The 12,270-nt window shown below is 58.6% G+C and overlaps 1 protein-coding gene across 1 annotated transcript; it reads right to left on the reverse strand.

Annotated features, from left to right (window-relative positions):
• Positions 1 to 6,842: 6,842 nt before the first annotated feature.
• GALR2 (galanin receptor 2) lies at positions 6,843 to 11,180 on the reverse strand. Its single transcript, XM_074607575.1, has 2 exons — positions 10,379 to 11,180; positions 6,843 to 8,649 (listed from the first exon to the last, which is right to left on the reverse strand). The coding sequence occupies exons 1-2, from the start codon at positions 10,717 to 10,719 to the stop codon at positions 7,869 to 7,871; spliced, it is 1,122 nt and encodes a 373-aa protein (XP_074463676.1). The 5' UTR covers positions 10,720 to 11,180; the 3' UTR covers positions 6,843 to 7,868.
• Positions 11,181 to 12,270: the final 1,090 nt, after the last annotated feature.

The following is a 12,270-nucleotide window of genomic DNA, read 5'->3' on the forward strand; positions in this document are numbered from 1 at the left end:
CTGAAAAAAAGCAGCGGATTTGACAGGCTGGGTGACTGTGTGGGTTCAAATCACAGAATCATAGAATTGCTGAGGTTGGAAGGGACCTTTAAAATTATCGAGTCCAACCTTTAACCTACCCTGACAAAAACCACTTCTAAACCATGTCCCTAAGTACCACATCTGCCCTTTTTTTAAACACCTCCAGGGATGGTGAATCCACCACCTCCCTGGGCAGCCTATTCCAATGTTTAATAACCCTTTCAGTGGGAAAAAACGTTTCCTAATATCCAATCTAAACCTCCCCAACATAACTTGAACCCGTTTCCCCTCGTCCTATCACTTGTCACCAGGGAGAAGAGGTCAGCCCCCATCTCTCTACAACCTCCTTTCAGGTAGTTGTAGAGGGTGATAAGGTCTCCCCTCAGCCTCCTCTTCTCCAGGCTAAACAACCCCAGCTCCCTCAGTCGTTCCTCAAATCGCGATCGCGCCTGCCTGCCTGCTTTTCCTGTGTCTGGCTGTGCAAGCTCACAGTACCGACCCGAGCGCCCTCCCGCAGCGACCTTCCCTCCTGCTTTCAGATCGCAAGTACTTGAGGAAACCTGTGACTTCAGTGTAGCCATTGTTTTCCTCTGCCAGCTCCAAGAGCCTCTCGAAGGCTGGCAGGCGCCGGACAGAGTGTTTTTAGGCATACGCAAAGTGCTGCTGGCTTGCATTACGTGTGGTGTCGAGCCTCCTGGATACGCACGCTGACGTTCACCAGAAGGAGCTGCGTTCCATCTTTCTGGCTCTGTTTCTGACACAGCAGGGGTCTGGTCTGAATTTCTTTCTCCAGGAGAGCGGGTGGAATTCATTGATGTGCTCAGGCTGAGGCTGTAAAACATGTTTTATTGCAGCTGATCCCAGGGTGAGGAGATTCACCTGGAGTGGCTGCAGGCAGAGCTGGGAGGGGGGAGCTTTGCCTGCAGCCTTTCTGGAGCATCTGAGTGTTGGTGTGGGAGCTGGTATCCTCCCCCTGCTCATGCTGAGAGCCCAAAGAATATGTATGAGATCCCTTAGGGTCTGGGATGCGACCATATCACCTTCTCTGGAGACTTCGGGAATGCCTCCGCATGGCCTACACTGGGCTTTGCTGCCAGCCTGTTCCCCCAGGGAAAGCTGTACCAGTCTGGGGCTGGCGAGGAGCTGGTCCAGCACAGCTCAGAGGTGGGGAGACGCAGTCAGAGAACGAGATGCAGGATGTCCTGCTCCCTCCTTGTCTCTCTGTTACCAGCACCAGAAGTTGGCTGGGTTGTTTTCTACCCCAGGGGCGCCCTGGCCACGTCTGGAGGAAGGAAGAGGAGAGGACAGAGCTAGGAGAGCCTGGCTTGGTGGCAGCCATGCAGTGAGGAGGAGCTGGAGGTGGTGAGTTCCTGGGGTGGCTTCTGATGCTCCTGGGTGTATGGCTCTTAAGTGGGAGACCAAGACCCTCGTTTTCCTTGAGCTAAAGGGAAAGTGGAGCCACCTGGTCCCCGCTTTCCTAAATCCAGCTTCTCACTTGTCCTGGTCCTAACCCTTCCCACACCGCCTGCCTCTGCCCTGCACAGGGAATGAGTGTGGGGAGGTGGACAGGCTCCTGGCCCTGCCGAGAAGCTGCTGTGGTGGCCAGACCTGCTCTGGGAGCAGCAACACGCTTCGGCCAGAGCCACCCCTTCCCTGGGGGGGAGCGGGGGGAGCCGCTCGCCCCCTCCGGGCTGACCTCAAGTGTCCGAGTGGCATCCAATGCTGCGCAGCACTGAGGAATGGCTCTGCATGCTCCTTGGCTTTTTATGGTAAGGAATGTCTTTGCAACATGTTAATTAAGAGCGATCGTGGCAGCCTGCACCGTCCCCGACACTCTCACAGCCGAGCACTTCACACCCCCTGCGAAGAGCCGAGCTCGGAGCCGTCAGCGATGCTCAGACCATGGACCCCAGCCGGGGCTGAGCCCCCTCTGCCTCCCCCTTTGCCTCCTCCGAGGCTCCTGCGGGGTTTAACGCCCTCCCCTTGCCTCCCGTTCTGCTCTGGCTGCCCGTGGATCCCCCGAGGATGGGGACAGGCCGGGGGACATGTCTCTGATTCCCAGGGTTTGGGGGCTGGAGCCTCATTTGTCTCTGCTTTTGCTGCCGTGGGGCCAGGCGAGGGGGATGCACCCAGGGTCTGGGTGTGCGCCCTGCTCTCGTGGTGTCCTTGGCACTGACTGTTCTTTTGGGGCAGCAAAAGGGGTTTGTCAAACCCTGCTGGGACGGGGACCGGCTCCGGGGTCCCCGCAGCCACCCAGGGCTGCGGTTTGCAGCGGGGAGCCACGCACGGGAGAGACGGGGGCGGGGGGGCTCAAAAGCCTCAGCTCCCCCCAGCCTTGGCTGCCCCGTCAGACTGGGGAGCAAATTTGGCAGAGTTAAGGGTTTGAAAACAAAACAAAACCACCACCCGAAACAACTTCAACCCCAGCGATAAATCCACAGGCTGGAAAGCTCACACCAACCTGAGTTAGTGTGAGCCCCTCGTCTCCCTGACACCCTTGGGCTCGATGGGAGCTGGGTTTAGCCTGTTCATTTTCCACTTCCAGTTGAATCTGCTTTTATTAAACTTTAACTGGAACATGGGGACTCGCAGTGGTGTTCGTTTAAGATAAAACCTCCCAAGGGGACAGACCAGGAGCCCGTCCCCCCTCAGCCGTGAGGGCGCTGAGCGGTGGCAGGTCACGATGCTCTTGTTTTTTCCAGCTGGGCCTGATACGCTCCGTTGTTTGGGGAAAAGTCGCTTTTGTGTCGGCAGCAAAACCTTGTGCTTGCCCTCGAAGGGCACAGGTTGGGCAGGAGGGCGATGGTTTCACCCTCAGATGAGCGAGGGGCAGTTGCAGATAAGCTGGAGGGGTGCTTTTTTTTTCCCTCCCCTTTATTTCTGTACAATCCTGTAAATGGCGCAACGATCCGGCAGCTGGCCCAGACTTGCCTCTCGCTGCCTGCGTACAAGCAAATATGAATCGATGGGTGAGGATCCGTAAGATGAGGAGGGCAGCTTGGATGTGTCACCCCGCAGAGACCCGCGAAAGCCTGAATCCTGCGGTCTAATACCAGACAGAGCCTTGCCGCTCCTGTGCGAGGGTGAGAGCAGCCGTGCGAGCCGTGGTGTGTGTCGGAGGGGATTTGGGGGTGCTGGAGGCAGGAGGGAGGGGCAGCCTCCCAGCTAGGTGCTGTGCAAAGCCTGCCCCAGCCCCCTGTCGGCCTCTGGGCTCTTGCTGCTCAACAGTGGCCACAAACGAGCTGGTGTTGGCCGTGCCCACGGCCTGGGGAGAGGGGACGCGGTAATGCTTTGGGCTGGGAGCTGAGTTAGGGGTGTCCTGGGATGTGTCCTCAAAGCAGTCGTGGGGTGGTTGGGCAGCTCTGGAGCAGTCTTACAGCAGAGCAGGGCTCGGCTGGCGGCAGCTTTGCTTCCAAACCCCTTCCTCTGCACATCAGTTTTCTGCCGTCCCCAATCGGCGGATCTCGCTGAGCCCCGGCGCGAGCAGCACGTGGGAAACATCTTATCTGTGGTGGAGGGCAGCGATGTCCTCCCCAGCTCTGTCTTATGGACCATCTTGGGGTTTCACTCCCTGGGGACGTGTTGTATCCCCAGGGCACAGCTCCCTCCTCCGTGGGCTCAGTCCCTGCCCGTGTTGGCGCCCGCCTGGCACTTGCCAGCACGAGGGAGCTGGGCAGCCATGAGTCGCTGAAGTGGATTTTTTTGAGGGGGCGGCTGTGTTGAATGTAATTAGCAAATATGCTGGAAGTCTCTGCAAAATCACTATGTTTGCAATGCTTAAAAAAAATTGCCTGTCCTTTTTTTTTTTTTCCTGGTCTTTTTTGCACATACATACACACACGTGCGTGCGCGCGTTGATTCTGTGTGTTCGACTGCAGCATCCGGGCGCTGCTTTTGTGTCTCTCCAGCTGAAGACTGTTCCCAAGCCTCTCCTTTGGGGGACCAGCTCCGCCAAGCTTTGGCGAAGGCTTTACTTCATTAACACTTTGCTTCCCTCTCGTTTTACCCTCTCACCTTGCCTTGGGAAGGTGCTGGCAGGCCATGGGACGTGGTGGTGGACGCAAGGCTGGCGTGCTCAGGAGGGTGCTGGGGGCTGGGTGTCCCCTGGGGTGCTGCAGGGGATGTCATTTAGGGCAGGAGGCACCATGGGCAGGCTGTCGAGTAGGTTCTAGTTTGTCCTTGCAAGAAGTTATTTGTCTTTTGCGCCTTCTCCCAGTGTCAGACGCGGGTGACAGACGGGCTGTGGGATGCTCCAGCCGTGTTGTACCTGCAGCAGTCGGCAGTGTGTTGGCAAAGCTGGTCCTGTGCCCCACAGCCTGCCCCCCCTCCCCCGGCCCCTGGGATTTGCAAAAACCTACCCCTTTTCCCATTGATTCTCTTGTATTATTGCTGTTTATTCCTGAACCTGTTTCTCCCAGGGCTGAACGTGAGCGTCGCGGTGGGGTGAGAGCACCCGCGTACCAGGGCTCTGCTCGCAGTGCTGGTGTTACGGCGGTGTTGGGTCTGCTAAAAAAAGAGCCAAAGCCGCAAAATGAGCAGCCGCCTGCGGCAAAGCCGAGCTGAGGGGGAGCAGCGATGTTGTTGCACAACGTGCGTGGTTTTGATGAGCTGTTTTGAAGAGGTGACCCGTCCCCTTTTCTCCTCTGGCTGATAGTCACGGCTCTAAGCTGCTAATGCTATTTTGAGCCTCCTTTCCCAGGCAATGGCAAAATACCCAGAAAACAAACTGAGTTTACAAAATCCACGGTAACTTAGCACTTTTCTCCTGCTGGTTGTTGTGAGCCTGCTTTTGCCGGGGATTCGCTGCTTGTGCAGCTGGAGTGTGTCACCCAAGATCGGCCCCATCGGAGCTATTGATCGGAGTCATCTCCCTCTTCTTCGGTTGGTTTGTGGTGGCCACAACGCTGCTGTTGCAGGATCCGAAGTGGCTGAGAGAAGTGAGTCCCCAGAGACCCCGCTTTGCTGCTCAGACTCATCTCCCAGCCTGGGGACAGTTTGGCACTGGGGGTTTGAGAGGTCGGTGGCCACGCTGTGGCCTGGGCTTTTCCCGTGGCTGGCTCAGAGGTGGCACAAGGAGCCTCCCTGGGGCTGGGCGAGGAGTTTTGGGCAGAGCTGACTCCCCTCTGCCTGGCAGGGTGCTGCACGCTGGGTCACGCTGGGCATCGCAGCCCCAGTACAGCCCTGGGAGTTTGCTCCTCCTCTCGGGTCCTTCCCCCCGACACCCCAGCGCTCACCCCACTGTGAGAAGAGATACCCAGGTACCACCCCAGCTCCTTCCCCCACTCCCAGGGCTCGCTCTGGGTGGGTTTTGAGCCCCTCGCCCGGGGCACGATGTGTGGATTGGGGTTTGCCGGCTGGCTTGTACATCTGTGAGCTGGTTATTTTTATTTTCTTGTGAAAGCTATAAAAAGATGAACTTAGAAGTGACTCCTGTCCTTTCTGGGAACTCAGCCCTGCGTGAAGGGGAACAACCTGGGCTTGGAAGCGAGCGCGGGCTCCGTGGGGCTTCCCGCGGTGCGGCCCCTGCGATGCCCTGCAGCATCTCGGGCAGAGATCTGCGGGTGCAGCCGGGTGTGATGAGAAAACGGGTCTCGGGCGGGGGGCAAGAAGGAGAAAAGCAGGGTCGGTGTCTCCTCTGTGATGGCACAAAGGGCCAGGGGACACTGAAGCCCAGCCGTGCCAGCACAGGGAGCCTTAAGCAGCGCAGGGGGTGGTGGAACGTCTCCATCCCCAAGGCGAGGTGATAACCGTGTCCAGGAGAGGGGGGTTGAACCCCTCCGTGTGGGGGGGATCCATTGGCGCCAGATCCTATGGCTCTCTCCAAGAAGAGGTGGATGCGGACAGGAGGAAAATAAGGCTTTTAGCTGCGTTTGTGTGGCTCATTCACCGTTTTCCCTGGCTGGGAAGGGGTGAGCAGGGGAGATAAATGCAAATATAAGTAATGGAGCTGTTTATATGCTCGCTCGCTGTGACTTATGCCGTGAGCAGGCCTAGACTAAATATAATGGTTATTGATATGAGGCAGTGGCTGATTTATGGCCCTCTGCGTGGGGACAGGAAGATCTGGTTATAATAACAGTCAGCAGGGGAAAACAAATGTTTGACAGCCAAAAGCTCCCTGGGAAGAAAAGCCAAGGGCTGGGGAGGGGTGGAGGACGGCGCAGCGGGGAGCAGTGTGGCCCCGAGACCCGGCCGGGGTCCCAGATGGAAATAGCCTCCTGCATCACATCCCCGTCCTGCCATGGGGATGTCGCAAGGAGGGGGAGGGAGATCTGTGCAGACAGATTTCTACCCTCTGTACTGGCAATTTTATAGAGGTCTGATCTTCACAGGTGCTTGGTGCCATCGGGGCACAGCGCTGGGCATCACAGGGATGCTCAGCACAGCCTGTCCCAGCCCCTCTACGCTTTCATCACCTCCTCTGGCTGTGCTCTGCCACCACATCTTCAAAAAAGTTAATTGATCCTGTTCCAGGGATGCTTTTCTGGTACGGAAAATGATGGGTCTTTAAGTCAAGCCCTCGGCTGCTGGTGGTCGCAGGGCTCAGCTGCCCGTGGAGCCTTTGTGGTGGTAAAAGTGGGGGACACACGGGTCACGTCAGCCTCTGGTGTGCAGGTACGGCTGCATTAAGGGGAGCGCAGCGCCGTTCTTTGTGCTGCGGTGGTTCCCCCTCGATGGACATGCTCGGATGTAACCGGCATCCTCCACCCCTCCACTGCCCGCAGCTTCCCTCGGGCCAGCGGGTCCCACCCCCCTTCCAGCACCCACCTCTCCTCCGCTGCGGACCACGGGGCGTCTCAAGGGAGCAGGACACGGGATGTGGGATGGGGAATTTTATTGTGGCTTCTACGGCTGGCTGGGGTCCCCCGGCCCTCCGGCCTCACACCGCGGCCGCAGGAAAGCAGTGCCAGCGCTCCGCTTCGCTCTTCTCCGCCAGCGCCTCACCTGGGCAGAGGTGCTGAGCTGTGCCCAAGCTGTCTGAAAGCATTAACATCCTCCCCCAGCGCTGACCCGCTGATGTCCCCCTCCGCTTCCCCTGGCAGCGTCACCTCTCCCACAGGGCCATGGCAGTGCTTCCCTGGCAAACAGCCTCCCTCCCCGCTGGTCCTTGGTGACCTCCGGATGCTCTGCAGAGCCTCACACGCACTGAAATGGCAGGGATGAGCCGTGGTCAGCAGCACGGAGCGGTGCCCCGTGTCCTGCCCAGTCCCGTACTGTGGGCTACAGGACTCAGCTTGGCTACAGATGCTGCTTCCAGCTGTGCTCTGCCCTGGAGAAACCTCCCACGAGCCCCAAGGAGACAGGAAAGCCCAGCCAGCACCGGCTGCTCCAGGAAGGTTTGTCTCTTGATATCTATGCTTCTCTCCTAGATTTTTCTACCTGAGCCAGGTTTGTGCCCCTGTGGCTCTGGCCAACATTGCTGTGGGATGCAGCTGAAGTGGGACACAAATGAACCAAGTCTTCCCAAACATCCCTAAAAGCACACCCTGCTGACTCCAGCCAGCCGCTGTGTTGGTTGGAGGGACCAGAGCGTTCAGTAGCTCCGGGCGTAGATGCAACAGGGTGTAAGTCCGTCTGTGACAGAGGCACAGGTGATTACACATGAGAGTTGATTTGCAAGTTTGATCCCTCAGCAAGTGCTCAGTGGAAGTAAAATCCTGCCCTTGGGATCCTTGGTCGGTCGCTTGGCTGAGTCCAGCAGCAGCAGCACTTCAACAGTTATGATAGCTGGGTGCATTGGAATGAAAAAGGATACAATTTAACGCATTTTAACCCAAAACATAGCCCATCCCCAGGCCTGCGATGCTGCAGGAGACTGCAAAGCGGTGGGGTGGGAAGGAGCTCTGCTAGGTGACGTTGAAGGTGATGAAGGAGCCATCTGCTTTCTGCTGATGTTCCACCAGCTCTGCCTCCCCCCAGGGCTGGGCCGGGACCTTGCAGTGGCCAGAGGAGTGGCCAGGCAGGGCTTCGCTGATGTGGGTCACCTCGCTGAGCTCCGCATCCAGCGTACTGACGGTGTTCATCACTTGGGCCACGTGCACCTTGTTGGCTGCCTTCTTGTACAAGAGGCAGTTAAAGATCTTCTTGAAGCCCTTGCGGAAGTGTTTGGAGACCAGGGCGTAGACGATGGGGTTCACGCAGGAGTTGGCATAGGAGAGGAGATGCGAGAGGATGCGGAGCACGTATGTGACATGATTGAGGGGGAAGTACCCGAACCAGACGCAGAGGATGACCAGGTGATGGGGCAGCCAACAAAGGCAGAACAGGATGGCTACAATGATGATCATCCTGGTGACTTTCCGCTTGGCCTTCTTGGACTCTGACATGTCTTGGAGAGGGTCCACGGACCTCCACAGGTAGCGAATAGTGCGCACATAAGTGAGGCTCAGGATCAGCACTGGGATGATGTAGCTGAAGATGAAGGTGCAGATGTCCATGACCTTGCGCTGGGAGATCTCCCAGATGGGGTGGCAGACGGTCAGGTTGGCCAACTGGAACTCTTGGTAGTAGCTGAGGTAAGGGCTCGAGAAGATGAAGGAAAGCCCCCAGATGAAGCAGATGGCTGTGAGGGCGTTCCTGGGCGTCCTCAGCTCTCTCGAGTGCAGGGGGTATCGTATGGCCAAATACCTGCATGGGAAAGAGTTGGGGGTGTTCAGCCTGGAGAAAAGAAGGCTCCGGGGAGACCTTAGAGCCCCTTCCAGTCCCTAAAGGGACTACAGAAAAGATGGAGAGGGATTTTTTTACAAAGACGTGTAGCAATAGGGTGAGGGATAATGGCTTCAAACCAGAACAGGGGAGATTTACATTGGATACCAGGAAGAAATTCTTTGCTGTGAGGGTGGTGAGCCCCTGGCCCAGGTTGCCCAGAGAAGCTGTGGCTGCCCCATCCCTGGAGGGGTTCAAGGCCAGGCTGGACGGGGCTTGGAGCAACCTGGGCTGGTGGGAGGTGTCCCTGCCCAGGGCAGGGGGTGGCACTGGGTGATCGTTAAGGTCCCTTCCACCCCCAACCATTCCATGACAGGAAGAGGGACACGACTGCAGTCCTGGGGAGGGTGCAGGGAGCTGCTCGGGGAGCAGACTGGAGAAAGAGTGACATTGGTGATGGATTTGAGACTTCCAGAGCCAATTAGTCCCACAACTGATTCCCTGCTGCTTCTGAGGATCCTCTTCCCCCAACCCTGTCCCGTCACCCCCTCTGCTCCCAGCAGTGCCTGTGGGGAAGACAGGGATGGTCCTGTTCTGTCCCTCTCCCTAATCCAGCAGATCCTCACTTGATCATCAGTGTCTGGCACAAGCGACAGTGAGTATATGAAGGCAGGGGCAAGTCCCCAGGATCCCTAAACACCATGTTTCTCACACTGGCACATGTGAAAGTATGTCACCCGTTTTCAGTTCTGCCATTAAGCTAATTCCTTAATTACACCCAGCTCTGGGGACCCATGCAAGCCCCTGCTTGCTAGACCCCTCTGTTCCCCCCAGCTCTGTGGGATGCAGGAGGAGAGGCAGCCCCTGGGTCTGGTTTAGCTCCTGGGGGGCTGGAGGCGGGGGGGCTGTCCTGGGGGCAGTGCGGTGCCATGCCGGAATGGCAGGATCCATCCAGCTCTGCTCTGGGGCTGCCGCGGCTCTTCCCAGGGGACTTTCACAAGGAATTTTCACACCCCAGCGCCCCAGGGTTTCCAGCACTGAGCAGGGCGGCACCAGGAGCTCCCTGGAGCCTCTCGCTTGCTGCGGGTTAATAACTCACCAGGGGCTGAGCGAGCAGGGGCTAAAGCACAGGCAGGAGCAACAGCCTGCCTGTTACAGAGCTTCCCCCCTCAAACCCACCCTGGGCCAGTCACTGGGACAAGGGGCAGCACTGGGAGAGAAGAAAGGGGCTTTTTGCTGATAAAAGGGGAGGGTGGGAAAAGCAGTGTCCCAGCTCAAACACCCTCGTGTCATCTCTTCCTCAAGGTTTGCTTGCTTTGCCGTGGGCTGTTGGGAGGGCAGGGGTTCTCTCCACGCATCCCAAGAAGAGCCAGGGCTGCGCAGGGACCCAGCTTTGCTTCTCTCTGGTTTTCTATCCCCCCTTCAGCTGCCAGAGCATGAGCATAAACCCCAGTCCTACAGCTTTAGGGTCTGAAAGCCTCCTCTAGCTGGACAGTGGGGCCGGGGTCCCAATCCAACTCTCTCTGCTGGACACCGTCCTCAGTGGTCACATTTCCTTGCACACGTGAACTGGGAAATGCTCCTGGATTCCCCCGCGAGTCCTGGGAGGTCACAGCAATCAGGGCTTGGCTCCAGGGGATTCTGTCCCCTCTCCTGCCCCAGGGATCATCCACAGAAGGGTCCAGGGAGCCACCCCCATTCCCTTTCCTACCTGTCGAGGGAGACGGTGGCCAGGGTGAAGCTGCTGGCGTACATGGTGAGGTAGATGAAGAAGTGGACGGCCTTGCACATGAAGGGCCCGAACACCCAGCCCTCCAGGGTGTAGATGGTGGCTTGGAAGGGGACGCAGAAGAGGATGAAGCAGAGGTCGGCCACCCCCAGGTTGAGGATGAAGAGGTTGGTGGTGTTCTTCACCTGCCCGTTGCGCAGCAGCACGGCCAGGACCAGGCAGTTGCCCACCGTGCCCACGAGGAAGATGAGGAGGTACACCAGTGGGATGATGACTGACTCGGGCTGCCAGCCCGTCTCGGAGCCTGTCGCCGAGCCGTTCATGGCCAGGAGCGCACGGAGGGTGCAGCGGGGCTGGACAGGGGGGAGCGTGCGTGGAGAATGCACCGGGGAGGCACGCGCGGAGGGTGCACGGGAAAAGTGGGGGGGTCACGGGGAGCGTAGCGAGGGGTATAGCAGGGATTGCGTGGGAAAAGGGACGCAGGGAGAGCTCAGCAGGCATGCACGGGAACGGGGGTGCACGGAGAGCACAGGGGGGAGCGCAGGAGGGATGCAATGGAAAACGGGGGTGCACGGGAAAAGGGGCGCACGGAGATTGTGCAGGGGGACCCTCCGGGGCGCAGGGAGAACCGGCCGGGGTTACACCGGGCACGCAGGGAGGGATGCAGGGGAGCCCTGGGGGTGCGGGGTGGCGGGGGGGGGGGGATGCTCGGGAGCCGGGAGCCCTTCACCTCCTGCGGGTCGGCTGGGAGCCCGCTCGGTGCGACTCCGGCGGCGCGGCTCGGCGCTCTCCCTCCTGCCGGCGGAGCCGGGGGGGGGGGGCTCCGGCGCGGCGGCTCCCGCCCGGCCCCGCACATCGCGCCCCCAGCCCGCTCCGCCACCGCCCCGGGGAGGGAGAGAGAACCCGGCCCGCCCCCGCTCCCCGCCGGGATAACTGAGGGATGATGGCTGCAGGACTTGCCCACCCCTCCCGGGCATAGGGGGCTCGGGCTGGGGCCGGTTTGCTCCGCGGGGGAGCAAAACGTCCCTCTGTGCCGCGACCCCCCCGGAAGAGGCTGGAGTGCCCGGGCTGGGCACCCCAAAGGGAGCTGGACACCTAAAAGGGGGTGTCCGGGTGGTTTTTCTTATTGCTCCCCCAACCCGCGCAGCGGTCACGGGGAGAGGGCTCGTCTAACCCCAAGGGCTGCAGGGTGTATTTTTTCACGAACGGGGTCCTCTCGGACTGGAAATGTGTCCAAATTGTCCAGCACGCAGCTAAATCCTTGCACCAAAGCACCCCAGAGGTGAGGTCAGTTTGCAGGAGAATCTTTATTTCTCCCCTGGGGTGGGGGATCACGGTAATTCGCTGCAGCGAGAACAAATCTTTTTCACATCTCTCTTTTTTTTCCTGCCTGAAAAATTGCTCGTTTTGTTCCTTCAGAGCCTTCACAGACCGAAGTCTCGGGACTGGATGGTGCAATCAGCTCTCCAAGGGCACTTTATCTGGCCCCAAGGCTGCCTCACTTTGTTCCTGTAGAGAGAGAAATATTTAATGCATCAATTACTCCTATAACTAACCCACTCCGCAGCTTCTCAGTTGTCTTAATGGACATTCAGATCTAAGTCTGCCGGCAGTGCTGGGAGGTCAGGGGACAGTCGCAGCCTTGTGACACTGCCACCACAGGACACGGAACCCTTTTCACCCTCAGCAGCCCCCAACCAGCCCCACCAAACGGGCTCCTGATCACCTACGCAGAGGAGGTACGTGGGGAAATGAATACATCGCTTTGGTGTGAGGATGCTCTGTTCCTGAGGATGTCTCCCAGGGAAAAGCAGGCAATCAGGAGCAGCACAGAGGAAAGCTGCCCATCCCGCAGGGCACAAAGAGGTGCTGAG

This window comes from Larus michahellis, chromosome 14, assembly GCF_964199755.1.
Source record: "Larus michahellis chromosome 14, bLarMic1.1, whole genome shotgun sequence".
NCBI classification, from domain to species: Eukaryota; Metazoa; Chordata; class Aves; order Charadriiformes; family Laridae; genus Larus; species Larus michahellis.